The 20,565-nt window shown below is 34.9% G+C and overlaps 1 protein-coding gene across 4 annotated transcripts in view; it reads left to right on the forward strand.

Moving 5' to 3' along the window:
- The window catches only part of IQCB1 (IQ motif containing B1), a 42,009-nt gene that overhangs the window by 11,566 nt on the left and 9,878 nt on the right, over positions 1–20,565 (forward strand). For all 4 annotated transcript variants that reach the window (XM_043875015.1, XM_043875016.1, XM_043875017.1 and 1 more), the window contains exons 5-11: positions 872–965; positions 5,632–5,731; positions 11,395–11,573; positions 13,989–14,098; positions 14,695–14,804; positions 18,185–18,327; positions 19,969–20,117. In XM_043875015.1, coding sequence (XP_043730950.1) covers positions 872–965; positions 5,632–5,731; positions 11,395–11,573; positions 13,989–14,098; positions 14,695–14,804; positions 18,185–18,327; positions 19,969–20,117 — 885 coding nt within the window. The remainder of the gene's footprint in view (positions 1–871; positions 966–5,631; positions 5,732–11,394; positions 11,574–13,988; positions 14,099–14,694; positions 14,805–18,184; positions 18,328–19,968; positions 20,118–20,565) is intronic.

Genomic DNA, 20,565 nt, shown 5'->3' on the forward strand with positions numbered 1-20,565 from the left:
TGCTTTCATTATTATAAAGAGTAACCATAGCAATCATATTTTTGCTGTTATTACTTTTATGCTATAGTGCATTCAGAACGTGGATGAGATTAATGGCCTTTATATTAACTTTGCAGTAAAATTACGTGGCCAGGGAAAGACAGAACTGTGAATGTATTCTGTTTCTTATTTCCCACTTTGACACATACTCTAATCTAGAATAATTCCTCACTCTACTTTTCAGAAGGAAAGAAGCAGAAAAAAATTGTCATTTATTTATTGGATAAATATTGATTTAACTGTGTGTTTGAACTGTTTTAGACACTGGGTGTATAGTATATAGTGGGTGTATAATGGAGAGCTAAATAACATGGTCTCATGCTCTCATGGAGTCATAGAGTAGAAGCTGTAACTGAAATATGCTGAATGCCTGTATGCTGACATCTATATGTGCATATTGCAGTGATGTTCAACCCTGGCTGCATACCCAAGTCACCCACCTAACTGTGTAAAAAGCAGATGTCTAGACTTTTAACTTTGGAGATTCACATTTCAGTATGTTTGGACTAAAACCTGTACGTAGGAATGTTTTTAAAACTCCATAGATGATTCTTATGAATGACTGGTATCAAAAAATCCCTAGTGTATCAGCTTATAGTTCTTATGCTTCTTATATTGTCCCATTTGACCTCTGGATAGCAACCACTTCTGATATATATTACTAGCCTTAACTGCAGTTTTATAAATTAAGAAAATAAAAGCTTCAAGATTATATACCTCATAAATAGCTAAGATAGATCCAAAAACCTGGTCCTAAGACTCCCCGGAGAGAAGTCTACCTTTTATTAATTAAAACAATTACAGTAAAGTCAATTCTTGTGTGTGTGTTAAGGGTGAAGAAAAAGATGCATTACTACACTTTTTTGAAGTTGTGACTGATTCTCTCTTCTGGCTATTGGGAGGCCATGTTCAACTCATCCAAAATGGTAAGAGAAAAGATTTTTAATGTAACTGATAGTCATTGTAGAGTCACCTGCTAACAGTTTGATTTTTTTTTTCTAAAACAAAAACTTCATTAAATACAGATAAATACAGTTAAGTAAAAGCACATTGAAATAACCCCATACACAAAAAGTAAAGGCAAATTTGGATGTTCCAGCTTTAAACAGACAACATTAACAATAATATTACATTAAGGGGAGTATTGTTAAAATAAAACTTTCTCCTTAGCTTTTTCTATGTAGCAAATTTAAAATAAGTCTTAATAATTTTAACAGTTTATTCTAGGGGAAAAGTTTTTTATGTTTGTTTCGAAGATTACGGTTGTATTTTTAGACTTAGTGTGACAGAAATCCTTATGTAAAGAGTATAGATGTGATTTAACTCACAGCCTAACTATTGAGGTAAGATTAAGCTTTTATATGGTGACATTTTACTAAACTGGAAACTTTATAGGCTATTTCTGTACATACATTGAAAAATATAAATATATGTTAGTTTTATGTTTCCTTAAGACTAGAAAGTAATTTTTAATAATAAGTGTGACAGTGTTCCTCCCTTCTTTAAAGATTTACTCTAAGAAAAATGTAATATATAAAATAATATAAGAACATTGATATTTTTAGAAAGTAAAAATTGAGCTGAATATTAATATTTTATTTTTTACTTTCAGAATTATGCATGTACATCATTTACAGAGTCAGAGAGTTCCATAAGGATTATGTAAAAACACGTAAACACAGTCCTTGGCCCTCACACCTCTCTCCATTTCCCATTTTCCAAAGGCAATTACTTTCATGCTCAAATACTTGCTTTTTAAAAAAAACAAACCATTATCTGTTCATTTCCCTTTATGGAAAAAATATTATTATAAACTTCCCTACTATAAGAACTATTTTACCAAAATGTAAAGAGCTTAGCTACGCTATGGTGTAATACTAAAAATCTAGTTAAAAGAGAGACAGCAGGAGACAGACTATGTGAAAAAAGTTTTAAATATGCCATGTTCCTTTTCAAAATAATAACTATAACAAAAGTGACAATATTTCTCAGGTCAATCTGTCAATTCAAAACACCAATAAAATAGATATTAAATAGGATGTCCAATAAGTTTTTCTCTCAAAAGAACCACTTCCTTGGAGAAATGGCTGACTGTATATAGGTATGAGATAGAAACTATGCAGGGTAAGCCAGAAGTATCTTGAATACTAGACAGGAAGGAAGCAGTCAAAATCTGTTAGGATTTTGTGAAAAGGACTCAAGAGCCAACATAAGGAGGCTTCTGCTAGCCAGAAATGGGAAAATTGAACAGTAATGAGGGTGATAACTACAGTGGATTAAAACACATTAAATATAGTGAGATTATTAACTTTAACCTTTTACTATGGGAAGTAGAATAGCTTAATTAACCCCTATGTACTCATCACTGAGATTCAATCATTATTAACATTTCTCTAATCTTTTTATTACTTATTTCCTGCCACAATTAAAAACAGTTAGCATTAGAGTCTGCTAGGGAACCAATTCATTTTGAAAACTGGTAATAAATAAATAAAGAGTCCATCATTTATACTGCCTTTTCTTACATATTGATGAGGAAAATTTTTTCTTTATAAACATATTCCAGCTAATAAGTGAAAAGGGTGTGATATAATCATGCTATTTTACAACCTTTAGTGAATTAATTATCCATCACTGTCAACATCTCAAAAGGAGAGACAGTCAGATATGAAGTGCCTCATTGTAATGTCTCATTATAACCTCACATATGACATGTATATAACAAAAATTCAAACATGAATCATTTTGATCCTGGAGCTCCAACTACCAATTTGTAGAAGGTCAGAGAAACATTAAATTACACCAGAGGAAAGCAGTTAGCAAAAGTAAACTATGGGAGGCTGAAAGGACAGTTGACATAATTTTGTAAACAAACAAACTGCAAGGGGTAAAAGGGTTGAGTAGAAACCCATAGGTTAAAAGAAATTTGAGAGATAACCAGTTACATTGTGTGGCTCCTGTTTGGATCCCAGTTCAAGTAAACTTCTGAAAATTCACCAAAAAAATGGCAATAGGAGCCGTGACTGGATATTTGGTAAAATCAGGGAATCATAATTATTTAGGTTAGATAGTGGCTATATTTTATGTTTTAATAATTCATACATAATATTTTGGGAATATGTATTGAAATATTTCTGGATAAGATTATTCGATGTCTTGGATTTGCTTTCAGATAAAATGGGAGGCAGGAAGTAGATGGGGTAGGTGAAGCAAGAGTGGCCATGAGTTGATCATTGTTGAAGTTGAGTGACTAATACATGCAGGGTCATATATACTACTCTTATACATGTTTGAAACTTTAATTGTAAACTTTAATTTTTAAAAATTGGCAAATATCAGTTTTTGTTGGGAGACCAAATAGTTATCTGACTATACTTGAAAACAATATAGGGGCTCCAAAAATAAATCTTATAATAATATAGCATAAATGTTATTAAAGTAGAATAACTTCAACAAATTATTTTATCATATTTTTTCCAAAATAGAGAAAAGACATATAAACACTGCATACTACATGATTTCAGTGAATTCAGAATTAAAGTTATTAATAAACATCTTTAGGTAGACAAAAATAGAAAAATACACTTATCCCAGCTACAGAGAATTTTTTTGTTGTTGAAAAATAGAAAATAAAAAACCATAAAAATATTTAATAATATCAGAAGTTTTTTGAAGTTGTTAGATTTTTAAAAATGGTATCTAGTGAAATACTGGATTATGTAAACAGAAATGAAGAATAGTAGTTAGTATGTGAAAGAAATCAAATATGTCCCCTCAGGAGACTGAAAGAGGAAAAAATGTGTAGAAGCTAGGATAGTGTTCACAGAGCTGCCTTGCCAGCATACCTGATCCCACTTTAATTAAAATTCTGGTCAGTTAATGAACAAAGGACTATTAACTGACATTTAATGGGAACCTATGCTGTTTCTCCCTGGAGAAGAAAATGGCATCCCACTTCAGTAGTCATACCTGGACACTCCCATGGATCGAGGAGCCTGGTCGGCTACAGTCCATGGGGTCGCAAAGACTCGGACACGACTGAGCGACTTCACTTCACTTCTTCACTTCATGCTGTTTCTAGACAAACCTAGATAGTGTATTGTCACCCTGCTTATTTAACTTCTAAGCAGAGTACACCATGCAAAATGCTGGGCTGGATGAAGCGCAAACTAGAAATCAAGACTGCTGAGAGAAATATCAGTAACCTTATATATGCAGATGACACCACCCTTATGGCAGAAAGCAAAGAGGAACTAAAGAACCTCTAGATGAAGGTGAAAGAAGAAAACTGGCTTAAAACTCAACATTCAGAAAACTAAGATCGTGGCACCTGGTCCCATTGTTTCATGGCAAATAGATGGGGAAATAATGGAAACAGTGGCAAACTTTATTTTCTTGGGCTCCAGAGTCACTGCAGATGATGACTGCAACCATGAAATTAAAAGACACTTGCTCAAGAAAGGCTGTGACCAACCTAGACAGCATATTAAAAAGCAGAGACATTACTTTGCTGACAAAGGTCCGTCTAGGCAAAGCTATGGTTTTTCTAGTAGTCCTGTACAGATGTGAGAGTTAGACCATAAAAGAAGGCTGAGCACCAAAGAATTGATGCTTTGGAACTGTGGTGTTGGAGAAGACTCTTGGGAGTCCCTTGAACTGCAAAATCAAACCAGTCAGTCCTGAAAGAAATCAACCCTGATTATTCATCGAAAGGACTGATGCTGAAGCACCAATACTTTGGCTACCTGATGTGAAGAGCCAGTTCACTGAAAAAGACTCTGATAATGGGAAAGATTGAGGGCAGGAGAAGAAGGGGATGACAGAGGACAAGATCGTTGGATAGCATCACTAAGTTAATGGACTTAAGTTTGAACAAACTTCTAGGAGATAGTGAAGGACAGGGAAGCCTGGCCTGCTTCAGTCCATGGGATCACAAAGAGTCTGACCTGACTTAGCAGTTGAACATAACAACAACCCTGTTCTAGGACATTTTACAGTAGTCTGTAAGAGAGTTGTTAGTTTTAACTTTACAGAGGAAGAAGTAAGATTTTCTGAGAGCTTAAGTGACTTGCGTAAGCATGTAGTGCCAGGTCTTCATAACTGGCTGTTCAGAGCCTAAAAATTACAAACCAAATACTCTTCTGGGTAGTTAGTGATTTTATTATTATTTAAGACAAGGTATTAGCAAATATGGTACATTATATAACAGTTAAATTTTTAAGTACATGAGCTGCTGATTATAATCATCTGAACTATTGCTATTCCTTCATATTCTCTTTTTCACAGAAAATGTGATTGTCTTCACTCAAATCACTGTTAGAAAAGGAGACTCAGTTTTAGGATATGTTGTATTTTATTTTAATTTAAGATAATGATACATTCTTAGTATTTCTTTATTTGTAACTGTTCATAAAAATGGAATAACTGCCTTATTATGGTTATGGAAATAACCAAGTATAACTTTACTGCAAAGTATATTAAGGCAGAAAGTTTAGCAGAAATGCTTACGCTTTGATCTGGTTTTGAAAAGACAAGTAAATCCCAGTTGTATCATCATAGAATCATAATCTTTCTTTTTTTCTCTTTTTTTAGTACTGCAAAGTGATCATTTCTTGCACTTGCTGCAAACTGATAATGTTCAAATAGGATCTACGGTCCTGACTATGCTACAGAACATACTGCAGATCAATAGGTGACTTGGCTTTATAAAATATATAGAATTTTTTATTTTTGATTAGAAGCATTACCAGTTTTACTAAAATCAATTGTATATGACTTGTACATAACATTTAAGAAGCTTTGTTATTACCATTGTATTTTTAAAAAATGAATATAAAAAATATACTGTAAAAGAAAGTTTATTATTGAATTTGTATCTCATTTCAGAACTTAGCCCTATTTCAGTCTTAGAGAAGAAAAATTACTGTGATATCTGAAGGAGAATATTGGGATCACAATAATAAATGACTAATCAGATAGCATCACTGACTCAATGGACATGAATCTGAGCAAACTTTAGGAGATAGTGAAGGACAGGGAAGCCTGGCATGCTGCAGTCCATGGGGTTGTAGAGAGTCAGACACGACTTAGTGACTGAACAATCATGTACTTATTTAGCAGACTGCAAGCTCAGTATTTGCCAAGTGCTGTGCCCTTCTAGAGTATAAAAGAAGTAATAGACAAATTTTCCCAGGTTAAAATAGAAAGGCAGAGTAAACACTGTTGAAATCATTGATTTTTTTCAGCTCAATATGGATTTATTAAGCATCTAGTATATGTGCCAAGTATTGTCTATCATTGAATTTATAAAATTGATTAAGATATGAACCTTATCTTCAAATAGCTTACAGTATAGTGGGAGAGACTAATACATAAATATAATTATATTACAGTATAATAAGGTACAATGTTAATTAAGTATTAAGAGGTGCTCCTAAACCAGACTGAGGTGGGGGATAGATACTTCCAGGAGAATGTAACATCTGAGATGAAACTTTAAGGATGAGAAATTAACCAGTGAGGAGAAGAGAAAACAATATTTCTAGGCAGAGGTAACAACATAAGCAAATGCACAGAAATAAGAACATATAGAACATGAAAAGTAGGCTAGAGTTCATAAGACAAGATATCATGGAAGAGAGAACTATACAAAGAGAGAACCCCAGAGATCTGCAGAATCCCCTTCAAGTTTTCAGTAGAGTATTGATCAGCACCTGCATTTGAGGAAACTACTCAATGTCTTGGAAACAGTATTCCAAAAGGATTAAAAGGAGCAGTACCAGAAACTCACACAGAGCCAGAATGCTGCCTGATTCCAGCTGCAAAACTGGAAAATTTCATGAAAAATGGAGTATTAGGTAGAGTACTCAGGATAGTTTCATCTTGGTAGTGGGGGATAATAACAGTAGACTGAGCACTTTTGTGGATCATCTAAACAATAAAGGCAAGATCTGAAAGGATCAAATTATTTCCAGGCAATTTCACTTCATCTGGTTATTGAAACTGCCTACATCTTAAAATAGTGTGCAAAGGCAGGAAGTTTAGCAGAAATGGTCATATTTTGATTTGGCTTTAATAAGATGAGAAAATCAAACTTGTGCAATCATAGAATCTCTATTTTGATCTCCCCCCCCCTTCCTTTAGTAATAAAAAGTAATCATTTCTTGCAGGAATCATTTCTGCAAACTGATGATGTTCAGTTAGGGTCTATAGTCATAACTATGTATAAAATTCTAGAAAATGTAAACTAATCTATAGTGACAGAGGTATAAATAAGGTGCCAGGGAGGGTAAGTGGAGAAGGAGTACAGTGAAACAAAAGGAAACTTTAAGGGGTGATGGGTATATTCATTATCTTTATTGTGATGGGGGAATGTCAAAACTTAGCAAATTATACATTTAAATATGTGCAGTTTGCTGTATATCAGTTACACTTTAATGAAGCTTGTCAAAATAAAAAATCATCAAGTCTTGATGAACATCAAAGTATTGGAGTTTCAGCTTTAGCATCAGTCATTCCAGTGAATATTCAGGACTGATTTCCTTTACCATTGACTGGTTTGATCTCCTTGCAGTCCAAAGGACTCTGAAGAGTCTTCTCCAACACCACAGTTCCAAAGCATCAATTCTTTGGCACTCAGCATTCTTTATAGTCCAACTGTCACATCCATACATGACTACTGGAAAAACCATAGCTTTGAGTTGGCAGACCTTTGTTGGCACAGTAATGTCTCTGCTTTTTAATATGCCTTCTATGTTTGTCACAGCTTTAAAAGAGCAAGCATCTTTTAATTTCATGGCTGCAGTCACCATCTGCAGTGATTCTGGAACCCAAAAAAATAGTCTGTCACTGTTTCCATTATTTCCCCCATCTATTTGTCATGAAGTGATGGGACCAGGTGCCATGATCTTAGTTTTCTGAATGTTGAGTTTTAAGCCAGCTTTTTCACTCTCCTCTTTCACTTTCTTCAGGAGGCTCTTTAGTTCCTCTTTGCTTTCTGCCATAAGGGTGGTGTCATCTGAATTTCTGAGGTTATTGATATTTTCTCAGCAATCTTGATTTCAGCTTGTGCTTCATCCAGTCCAGCATTTTGCATGGTGTACTCTGCATATAAGTTAAATAAGCAGGGTGACAATATACAGCCTTGATGTACTCCTTTCCCAATTTGGAACCAGTCTGTTGCTCCATGTTCAGTTCTAACTTACTTCTTGACCTGCATACAGATTTCTCAGGAGGCAGGTCAGATGGTCTGGTATTCCCATCTCTTTAAGAATTTTCCACAGTTTATTGTGATCCACACGGTCAAAGACTGGTATAGTCAGTAAAGCAGAAGTAGATGTTTTTCTGGAACTCTCTTGCTTTTTCTGTGATCCAGTGGATGTTGGCAATTTGATCTCTGGTTCCTCTGCCTTTTCTAAATCCAGCTTGAACATCTGGAAGTTCATGGTTCACATACTGTTGAAGCCTGACTTGGAGAATTTTGACCATTACTTTGCTAGCATGTGAGATGAGTGCAATTGTGCAGTAGTTTGAGTGTTCTTTGGGATTGCCTTTCTTAGGGATTGGAATGAAAACTGACCTTTTCCAGTCCTGTGGCCACTGCTGAGTTTTCCAAATTTTCTGGCATATTGAGTGCATCAGTTTCACAGCATCATCTTTTAGGATTTGAAATAACTGGAATTCCATCACCTCTACTAGCATTGTTCATAGTGATGCTTCCTAAGGCCCACTTGACTTCTCATTCCAGGATGTCTGGCTCTAGGTGAGTGATCACACTATCATGATTATCTGGGTCATGAAGATCTTTTTTCTATAGTTCTTCTGTGTATTCTTGCCACCTCTTCTTAGCCAAAACAAATTCAATATTGGTTTGTCCAGCATAGGCAGATATTTTCAGCAGGCAGAGAAATAAAAGTCCATGGAAAGACTTGTACACACAAATGTTTATAGCAGCTTTATCTGTAATAGTCAAAGACAAGACAACTCAAATGTCCACTGACAGTGAATAGGACTTCTGGAAGAGATCTCGACTAGAATTATGGACTTACGAGTTATCAGGCTAAAAAGTATAGTTAAAAACATGAGAGAAGAGCTCAGTGAAAAATATGAATTGAGTAAGAAAAGAAATTGGCCCAAAATGTAATCCTAGGCAGTAACCTTTTAGGGGTGTACTGGGGGGAAAGCCTGCAAAGAAAACAGAAGGAAAAAAAAAACAGTAAAAAATCTGTAAACAGAGGAGGTTAAGAGGACCAGAAGAAACTTTTCCCACAAAAGCTGAATAGTGGAGAATATCAGTTATAAGTGTTCATGGTTATTTTTTCTAACTGGACAAAAGTTTATTTATATTGTTGAGTAAGAGTCTGTTTGCATTGCTCTCAGATAAGAATCCTTGCCATTATTTGCTTTCTACAAGCCAATGTCTACTTTTTTTTCTTCCAGTTATTTTTTCTTTTTTTATTGGTAGAAAATTGCTTTACAGTGCAGTGTTGGTTTTTGTCATAAAACAACATGAATCAGTCATAGTTATATATATCCCCTCCCTCCTGAACCTTCCTCCTGTCCCCACAGCTCACTTCTCTAGGTCATCACAGAGTGCCAGGCTGGGGTCCTTTTGTTATATAGCAAATTCCCAGTAACTATCTGATATTTTACACATGATAGTTGTAAATATGTCAATACTACTTTCTCAGTTCGTCCCACCCTCAACTTTGTGTCCACAAGTCATTCACTACTAAGTTCATCAGTACCATTTTTCTCGATTCCATATATATGCATTAATATTATATCTTCTTTTTTAATAATTAAATTTATTTAGTTTTAATTGAAGGATAATTGCTCTACAATATTGTTTTGGTTTCTGCCAAACATCAACATGAATTAGCCATAGGTATACCAATGTCCCCTCTCTCTTGAACCTCCCTCCCACCTCCCTCCCTATCGCACCCCTCTAAGGGTGTTACAGAGCCCCAGTTTGAGTTCCCTGAGGCACACAGCAAATCCCATTGGCTATCTGTTTTACATGTATATGTAATGTATATGTTTTGTGTTACTCTCTCCATACATCCCCTCCTCTCCTTCCTCCCCACCCCACTGCCCTGTGTCTATAAGTCTGTTCTCTTATGTCCATGTCTCCATTGCTACCCTGCAAATAGGTTCAACCGTTCCATCTTTCTAGATTCCATATATATGTGTTAATATACGACATTTGTTTTTCTCTTTCTGACCTAGTTCACTTTGTATAATAGGCTCTGCATTCATCCACCTCATTAGAACTGACTCAAATGTGTTCCTTTTTATGGCTGAGTAATATTCCATTGTATATATATACTACAGCTTCCTTACCCATTCATCTGCCAGTGGACACCTAGGCTGCCTCCATGTCCTAGCTATTATAAATTATGCTGCAGTGAACATTGGGGTGCATGTGTCTTTTAGAATTGTGGTTTTCTCGGGGACTATGCCCAGGAGTGGGATTGCTAGGTCATACTGTAGATTTATTCCTCGTTTTTTAAGGAATCTCTGTACTGTTTTCCATAATGGTTGGGTCAGTTTACATTCCCACCAACAGTGCAGGAGGGTTCCCTTTTCTCCACATCCTCTCCAGCATTTAGTGTTTGTAGATTTTTTGGTGATAGCCATTCTGACTGGTGTGAGGTGATACCTCATTGTAGTTTTGATTTGTATTTCTCTAATAATGAGCAACGTTGAGCATCTTTTTATGCAATATCTACTTTTACAGAATTGCAAAATATCCTAATCAGTAGTAAATGGATAATCAAAGGAACATACCCCTAGAAAATCATATACTCCTTGGTGGGGTGAGTAAAAGGACACCTAGTAATCCCTTTTGACTGTTTCTAAGTTTCAGATAATTTTTCATGATGTCAGTAATACAACATGAAGTTGTTGTGTAATGATGGAATACTAAAAGAAAAATTTCCTCCTATTTTAAGTACGTGATAATTGATTTTCTATAACATGTTTGTCTTCATCCATCATTTAACAATGAACCATGTACTTACTGTCCTGTGATTTTTCCTTTTATTATTGCCTTGAAACTTTTGAACCATCTGTTTACTATTTTGCACATTAATCTTTCTCCAATAATTGATTGCAGGTTTCTTTGACTACTTTGTATTCCCTATTTTACTTAGCATGGTGCCTTACATACAATAAGAATTCAATTAGTTGATTTAATGTGATGTATTCTTGGAACTAAGCTAGCCACTTAAAATATTAGTTAATTTCCTGGATCAGGCCATAGACATTAAGTTGCTGCACCTTTTTTGTTTAATTTGTTGTGATACTGATGCATCATTTAGTAATGGTACATTTTTTATTTTTTTATTCTATTAGTGGTGATTTACTCAGAATAGAAGGGAAAATCCTGCATTCAATTTTAGATGAAGTTGTTTTCAAACTTCTATCAACTCCTAGTCCAGTCATAAGAGGTACTGCTACAAAGCTACTACTGTTAATGGCTGAATCCCATCAGGAAATTTTGATTTTACTGAGACTGAGTGCCTGCTACAAAGGTAATACATACATTTTTTCTTTTCTTGAGATTTTTTTAAAAGAACATCTTTATTTATGGTATATGGAAAACAAAATACCTGTGTTGTGAAAAAGTCATTAACTAAAGTGTGCAGATAAAAACTTTGTCACAACAGATAACAATTCAAGGGAAAAACTACATAATCCAGCCATCTTCATGTCTCAACAGATGGCATATGATACTTTATTGATGAGGTTACAATGAATAATTTGCTCCCTTACTCACAGATGATTGTGTGTTGAATATGCCATATAGTGTAGTAACATAATGACTGAGATCAGTGATCATCCCTAACTTTATTGAGAAAATAGAGCTTTGCTTGAGAACTTGACAGCCTTTTAATCTTTACATCATTAATAATTACTCTTTACCTCCTATTCAGCCTTTCCTCAAAGACAAAAATTGCCATCACCCCCAAAATCATATGTGAATAAAAATTCAGAAACTTGAGAAGGAAAGGGTTCAGTGTATTACCATTACCTTATGATAGCTTTTCTTTAATTGAGCATTTACTATATGTCAGATACTATTCTGCATACCTTATATGTATTAGAATATTTAATCTTCATAACAACCCTGTGAGATGTTTGCTATCCTCATTATATAGCAGTGGAAACAAAAATGTGGAACATCTAGGTAGTTTATCCAAAATCACTCAGTTTTTTTGTTTTCCAACTGCTAAGCAAAGTTAAATGTGAGCTTTTTATTTCTTTGCTAGGCAGAGTCATGAATTTATTACAATATATTTTCTTATTCAGTGTGGTCAAGAAATAGATTTCTAGTTCATTAAGTATCTTACCTATTAATACAGGGTTATATTATATATTAATAATAATAATTTATATTATATATTGGAGATGGAAATGGCAACCCACTCCAGTATTCTTGCCTGGAGAATCCCTTGAACAGCGGGGCCTAGCCAAGCTATAGCCCATGGGGTCACAAAAGAGTCAGACACAACTGAGCAACTAACTATATTGTATATAAAATTTCAAGAATTAGAATACAATGTGATATATTTAATGGACTTCCCGGGTAGTACTGATAACCCACCTGCCAATGCAGGAGACACAAGAGATGCAGGTTCAATCCTTGGTTGGGAACATCCCCTGCAGGAGGGCGTGGCAATTCACTCAAGTATTGTTCCCTGGAAAATGCTATGGACAGAGGAGTCTAGCAGGCTACAGTCCATAGGGTTGCAAAGAGTCGGTTGGACATGACTGAAGTGACTTAATACACACAGAGGTGAGTGACTTACCTTACCTGAGTCATTACTGTGAACTTTGTGGGAGAAAAGTGCCAGTAATAAAACTCTCTAGATGATACTGTGCTAGATACATATTATTTCTGTAATTTTATTTCTTCTATAGAAATGTGAATGTCCAACAGAGTTCATTATAAAGGAATTCTATCTTAATCTGTCTCCCTTTCTTTTCTCAACAGTAGAACTTATTCAGTTGCCTCAAGGTATTTTACAGTTATTAAAACTGCTGAGAACTTGAGACATGGAAAGACCCATATATTGCTATGCTGTGCTTAGATACTCAGTTACGTCCAACTCTTTGCAACCCCCTGGACTACAGCCTGCCAGGCTCCTCTGTCCATGGGTATTCTCCAGGCAAGAATACTGGAGTGAGTTGCCATTTCCTCCTCTAGGGGATCTTCCCAATATAGGGACCCCAGGTTTCCTGCATTGCAGGCGGATTCTTTAGCATATGAGCCCCCATGGAAGCCCAGTTGTACACTCCAAGCCCATTCTCTTGCTTATGTATATTGCATACATTGTAATAATCATTCCTCCATGCCTTAGAAATAGTACTTACTTTGTAACTTACATTACTACTCAGTTTTAATTTGGGATGGAAGTGCAGTATTTTAATGTTATAGCACTTCTCCTGTAATAAATGCTCAGGAGCCTATTAATTAACCCCATATCACATACATTGTTGATATTTTTATTTAATAATAACTTCCTTTAATTAGTAGTAACTAATAGCCTGCTTCAGTACTTCCACAGGATAAGCATTTACTCAGTATATATTCAATATCTTTTTTAAAATGTTCTCGTATAAGGTATTTATGTTGGAACAGGAAAAAATATGTATATAACTCTACCCTTTGACTTACCATAATGATTCCACTCTCCTCCCTGTATTGACTACACAGATTTTGCATCAGATCTCACAAGTGAATACCTCAGAACTCTTAGGACAGCAAGAAATCTTAAAGACCTCTATCTAGAAGTTTTTGAGAAAAGGAAGAAGAAAAATCATGTGATTAATCTTGTTATTTTCATTTGTTTCTAAACTAGACATTTTAACCTCAAATTAATTCTGATTAGATAACAAAATCATATTTTATTATTAATAGCTATGCCTTTGTTATTCCATTTCAGGACTTAGAAGTCTACTAAATAAACAAGAACCTGGGACAGAGTTTAGTCAAGAACTTAGACAGCTCATTGGTCTTTTAAGCCCTAAGGCCTATCAGGAAGTAAAAGACCAGGTATTGAATTATAAAAATAATTTGCATGATATTTACTAAAATTTCAGTGAACAATTTAGTTTGAAAACACTGACTAGTAGTAGTCTCCTGAATCTTTTGCTTTCTCTCCCCCTTCCTTTACTTATTCACCCCTAAAATCCGGAGCAGCTATAGTTTGATGAGAGAAGTTGTTTTATGGTCTAAATTTTTAACCCTAGAGCCTTTTTAAAAAATCTATACAGAGTCCTTCATACTCTTGTATCTTTGAATAAGTGAAGCTAAGCATCAGAAGTGAAGCAAAGATGTTAAAGCATTAAATAAGCAAAATTGTGAAATCCTTATAATGAGAATGGAAGTGATATTAATCAGAGAGAATTTGAAGCTGACCAGACTGCATCTTGAATACATTTTAGATATTGCCTAACTGAGCCTCCTTTGGGAGATGAGGTTTAATATTCTTAGGCTGTCCCTGTCCTGGGTTTATATAAATGTTGCCTTCTGCTCAACTTATTAAAGATGGAGATTAATACTTGCCCAGGCTGATATTTTAAGAAGTAAACTTCTAAAAACAACTTGCCTAGGGATGTCTTTAAATTAATTCTGGCCTTTAATTTCAGAAACGACATAAAGCAGCTTGCTTGATTCAAGCTTATTGGAAGGGTTTCCAGACTAGAAAGAGATTGAAGAAGCTTCCATCTGCTGTGATTACTTTGCAGAGGAGTTTCAGGTAAAAAATTTGGGTGAGAGGATTGATGATCTGAGAGGGCTAGATTTATCTTATTAGAGTATAGCTGAGTGAAAACTTAGTTTTTTTTTTTCTTTTTCAATATTCTAGTTTATTTCTTTTATTCTTGCTTCATACATTTCTGAGTGCCAGCACTTTGTTAACCTTAATATACTTTCAAAAGCAGAGGACATAACATAAAACAGGAATCTAACGTAACAAGTACATAATCCTATTCACTTAAGACTTTTGTGAACCGGGTCTACAGAGGGAGCCAATAATGGTCAATATCTCATTAAACTCTTAAAACCAAAAGTTACCATAATTGTTCAAATGTAATTATGGTAAAAATATGTATGAATATAAAAAAGCTGAAGTATGTTAACCTGATTTTCCTCAGTAACTATGTCATGGATGGATTTGGCCATTGACATATGACATAGTTTGTCATTTATTTCAAGTAGACTAAAAATGAAATAATGAAGATGTGGCCCAGTTTTTACAAGACTACATCTAGATTCTTAGAGGCAATAAAAAGAACATACACACACACGCCACACACATATGATTTAGCTCCTAGGTCATCGTTGATAAATTAGAGCCATCTCAGAGATGATTTCATGTAACCTAACTTAAAGCTAAATTTTAGTTCATTGAAGTGTCACTTGCATATTCCAGAGGTCAATTTTTTTTTTAAGAAAACTGAAACTATTTTAATAACTGCAGCTGCATTTCTCAGTTACAAACATGTTTTAAAATAGTGAACTAAAATAGGTTGCATGAAAAATCACTGGTGAGATGGCCCTGCTTTATCGTTAATGACGTTAGGAGCTAAGTCGTTTGTGTGTTTTCTTTCAGTTGCCTCTAAGAACCTGCATGGATTAGTGGTAGATATTGAAGCCACTCTGGCTGTGTCCCTTAATGGACATTCTTTTCATTGGTAAAGTTTCCTTCAGAGAAGACTTAAAATGTTACTAATATCATTGGGCATGAGTTTCGTTGGTAGCAAAAAAGCTACCAATGAAATTTTTAAACATGTAATTTTTTAAACATGTTTCAAGTGCCTAATATATTCCAGAGCCTATGGTAGGTATTGGGACAGTTAAACAGACTTGAGTTTGTATTCCTCCTCAGCAACTTATGGGCTGAATGATCTTGGATAAGTTTCCCTACCTCCCTTAGTCTCAAATTTCCCATCTATAAGGTGGGATAATTGTCTGTGTAACTCACAAGATTAAAATAATAGAAATTTTTTTAGCATGTTACTGGGCACTGAGAATGTGGTAGGGAGGGAAATGTACATTTTTTGCCGTTGAAGATTTACATATCTAGTTAGGCAGACAGATCTATTAAATAAATAGTACGCATGAGAGGCAAGTATAATCCATTCAGGCATTGCTCAAGGTTTATTGTCTAACTTACCTGCTATTTCTTTAAAAATATTAATTATTTCTTTGGTGAAATAAATCTGAGAAATGATGGATATTTTGAGAGTCACAATATATTGTTTACAAGAGTCTGAGATGTTCTTGGTATAGCTTTACCTTTGTAGTGAACTCAGGTAGAATAGTTACCACTCATGGATTCTACCTGCTATCATTTTCAGCTGTGCATCCTCTTACAGTTAAAGGTGCCCCTGTGCCATGGATTCAGACCTTTAATGTTTAGTCTTACAGTAGTTGCCAAATTTGCCAGTCTATTTTCCTTTGCAATATTAAAAAATCTCTATTTAAAAGTATCCTAGAATTACAGATTTTGTCCACTTAGAAGTGTATCTATGGAATCTAATTAATAGTCCACTGTTTATGTAGCAACACCAGAGTGGTTATAAATATATCCCTTAAAAGGCATTTTCCATGAGGCCAAAATTGCTTATATCTCACATTATAATGAGTTTTTAATTTTTTAATCTCCAGTTTGCTTCAGGCTTGAGCACCTTTCCTCTTCTATTAGTTGCAACAGTTTATGCAAATTTCTTTTACTTCCTTTGTAGCTGGGCTTTCTGCAAAGGTTATTTCTGTCTCTTTGTGGTCAGGTCATTATCTCAGAGTAATTTCCCTCTCCCATGTTTTTTTGGGGGAGGGACTGCCCACCCCCCATAATCATGGACCTAGATTCATCAGAGCTTCGGATTAAACAAGAGGTATTCTATTATAGTCGCACCCTTTTTAAAGCACTTTCTTGGGGCTTTCTTTTTTAATCATTTTTCATGGTCAGAAACTTTATTTTCTGTTAAAATTTCATTTTCTGCCCTTTTCCTCAGCAAGGTTTTCTGAAGCAGCTAACAGCCCTCTCAGTTACCCTCAGAATAGCTCACAATTTGCCTACCTCTAACATGGTGCTGGTATTTAGGTTATCTTATTTGTTTGACTTGTAGCGGAAGAAAACAATTTTTCCCTCTCTCTATTTTAGGTTCATTGGTTGGGGTCATGAAGATTATACTGACAAAAACAAAAACAGATTAACAAAAACAATTTCTTAACGTGTGAAACACTCTGGGAAGACTTCTTTCTATGCTTCGTCATTCTCTTTTGCCTCCAGCTCAAAACAGTCTTTATGCCAAAGTGGCATATTCCACTACCTTTCAACTTCCCCTTGAAACTGATCTCAAAGGCATAACTGTATCTCTTCTTTGTTTGCCCTAGGGACAGTGATTGTAGGCAGCAATCACTCAGATAAATATTGGTTGAATTAAATGAACAAAACCCATTAAGTACTTCTTTGAAATTTTTATTTTTTCATAGTTTATGGAATTCCATCCAGTGAATGAACCAGACTTTATTTATATAACTCACTGTTGTAGAATATGGGCTTCCCTAGTGGCTCAATGGTAAAGAATCTACCTGCCAGTGCAGGAGATGCAGGTTCAATCCCTGGGTCAGGAAGATCCCCTGGAGTAGGAAATGGCAACCCACCCCAGTGTTCTTGTTTGGGAAATTCCATGGACAAAGGAGCCTGGTGGGCTATGACTTATCAACTAAACAGCAACAACATTGTAAGACATATGGTTTGTTTTCAACTTGTTACTATTGTAATGATGTGGAGAAAATCCTTGAACATAAATATTGACATATGTATCAGATTTTTCCTTAAGGAGTATTAGAAATGGAATTAATTGGTTATGATTTTTAAGGTGTTTGATACATAAATATTTCTCCAGAAAAAAATTTGATGCATATATCCAAATATTTCTTCAGAAATGTTGTATACGCAGCACATGAAAACTTATTTCATCATGTTGTAACTACACTAGGGATTATCTTTAAAATCTTTTTTGCTCTCTGTACTTATATGATTACCAGCGAGGTTAAGCCTTTTTTCATATACTTCTTGAGTAGATATATGATTATGAAAATTATGTGTACTTAATGTTTCCATCATAGATCTAAACGAACAAAGATGTTAATGAAGCTAAGTAGACAGAAGGAAGAAGAGGACCACAGATTACAGCTGCAAATTCAAAGGCAGAGAGCCATGAGACTTTCCCGAGAAATACGGCTGAGTATGCTTGAAATAGTTCATCCAGGTGTGTGGCATTATCAGTTTATAAGCATAAGACTGATAGGGTAGCTTTTGATAAACCAAATTTCCTAGCTACCTGATGAGTTAATTTTTAAATGTGGGCCTTTAGCCCTGTTTCAACTTTTTCAGGTAAATCTTACTAAATCTCTTCAGTCAAAAAAAAAAAATTCTTATTTTTTTCTGATTAGACTTACTAGTTGATGATGAGCAATCTCTCCACTAATTTTTCTTAATTTTCAGATAAATCAGTGAAACATAAAATTTTATGCTTAAAGATAGATGTCTTTGACATAAAGAAGGAACCCCTTGAACTTAGTAAGATGTTAGAATATTGCTACGTTGCTACATTCTGCCCTCAGAACTTAACTCATGCCTCAGTACAAACCTGGTGACACCTTCTTGCCATCTTTGACACACAAAACTGAAATTAATGTTAAAGTGTAGCCTGGGAAATCTGAGTCTTTTCAACATTCCTTTTTTATTCTTCTCTCCCTTCCTACTACTTATTCCCAGTATCCCTCAATAGCCTCTTACTTTTCTTCCTTTCCCTTAAATATAGATCCATCCCAGGGTTCCTTCCTTACCCCATTATTCTCATATTGCTCTTCCTGGGGTATCCCATCCATAACTGTAGCTTCAATTACCAAATGAGTGCTTAGCACTGTTAAGTCTTGTCTGCATCCTCACCCTTTTTCCTAAGATCTAGACCAGCCCTACCAAACAGAACTTTTTACAAAATAAAATGTTCTTTGTCTGCACTGTTCAGTACAGTACCAATGGTTAGAGATAGCTGTTGACTTGAAATGTGGCTAGTGCACTTGAGGGCCCTAAATTTTATTGTCTTTAAGTAGCCATTTGTGACTAGTGCTTACTACATTGGACAGCACAGCTCTGTAGCTAGGTGCTTATTGATTAGCTTTACTTAGATAGCCACAGGCATCCCCAAAGCTAGTCATTATCTGTCCCCACAGATTTCTACTTCTGTTCCTAATCTCTCAGGTAATTGCACCAGCAGTCTACTCAATGTCCCATCTATGAGACATCCTGGAATTTTTTCCCCTCCCTCCACATGTAGTTCACGACTAAATCCTATGAATTTGGCACTGTCTCTCAAATATATCCCTTTTAATTTTTAAAATTAAAATTTTTTTATATTTTAAATTTATAAATTTAAAAATTAAATTAGCTACTGTGAACCCTAGAATATATGCTGACCAATTGCTAGAAACTAAAAATTATCTGTAGAACCAAGTGAGTGACTCAAGAGAAATTTAGAACCATACAGAGTAGGTAATGTATATGCACAATGTGCCCTTTCCTTTTGGTGGTACTGAATGACTTTCTAACTATTTACTTATGATTCTTTTTTTCTAAATATTTTTGCTATTGGATTTTTAGTCCTTCCTCATTTATAGGACTCAAAATAATTATGTGAGTCTTTTTTCTAAAGAAGATGCATAAACTGAGAAGACTTTTGGAGCTCTTTGTTTCTAAAATCTTATAACCATTGTAAAATAATAGAATTGGGAAAATCATATTGAAAATAATTAAAGGACTACAAGATTGTTACTTTGATTGTCCTGATTCTAGAATTTGAGAAAGCATAGAAGTGAGTATGTTGTAACAGTGTCTGTCATCTTTTTAGGTCAGGTGGAAAAATATAACCAGGAAATAGAAGAGAAATCAGCACTGATTATCCAGAAACATTGGAAAGGGTACAGGGAAAGGAAAAAATTTCGCCAACAGAGGCCATCTCTTACGGAATATAAAGCAGCTGTCATACTTCAGAGAGCAGTAAGTCTGATGTAGTAAAAAGAGTACTGGATTAGTAGGCAGAGACATGGGTTCAAACTTGACTTTTGCTGTTTACCTGCTGTAAAGTCTTGCTTAAGTCACTTAGCTTTTTCTAAGCCTTAGTTTCTTCCTCTGTCAGAACCTCCTTAGGGCCAAAATGATTTAGATATTCAGTCTTTATTACTTTGATAGAACCTTGTGCGTCATTTACCAAAATGCAGTGTTGTTATTTGTTAATTTTTTTTGTTTATACGTGAACTATGAGCATCTCAAGGATAAGTCACTAAGTCTTATTTATTGTCAACTTCTCGCATGTGCTTGATACATGAATGAATATCTACCCTGTCTTTTTCACTCAGTTGTTATGTGGATCAGATGACCTAATTTATGGGAAAGTATTTTTTCAATTGTAAAGTCCTGTTTAAGTGCAGCATATCATATTGGATGT

This window comes from Cervus elaphus, chromosome 19 (assembly GCF_910594005.1).
Source record: "Cervus elaphus chromosome 19, mCerEla1.1, whole genome shotgun sequence".
Taxonomy (NCBI): domain Eukaryota; kingdom Metazoa; phylum Chordata; class Mammalia; order Artiodactyla; family Cervidae; genus Cervus; species Cervus elaphus.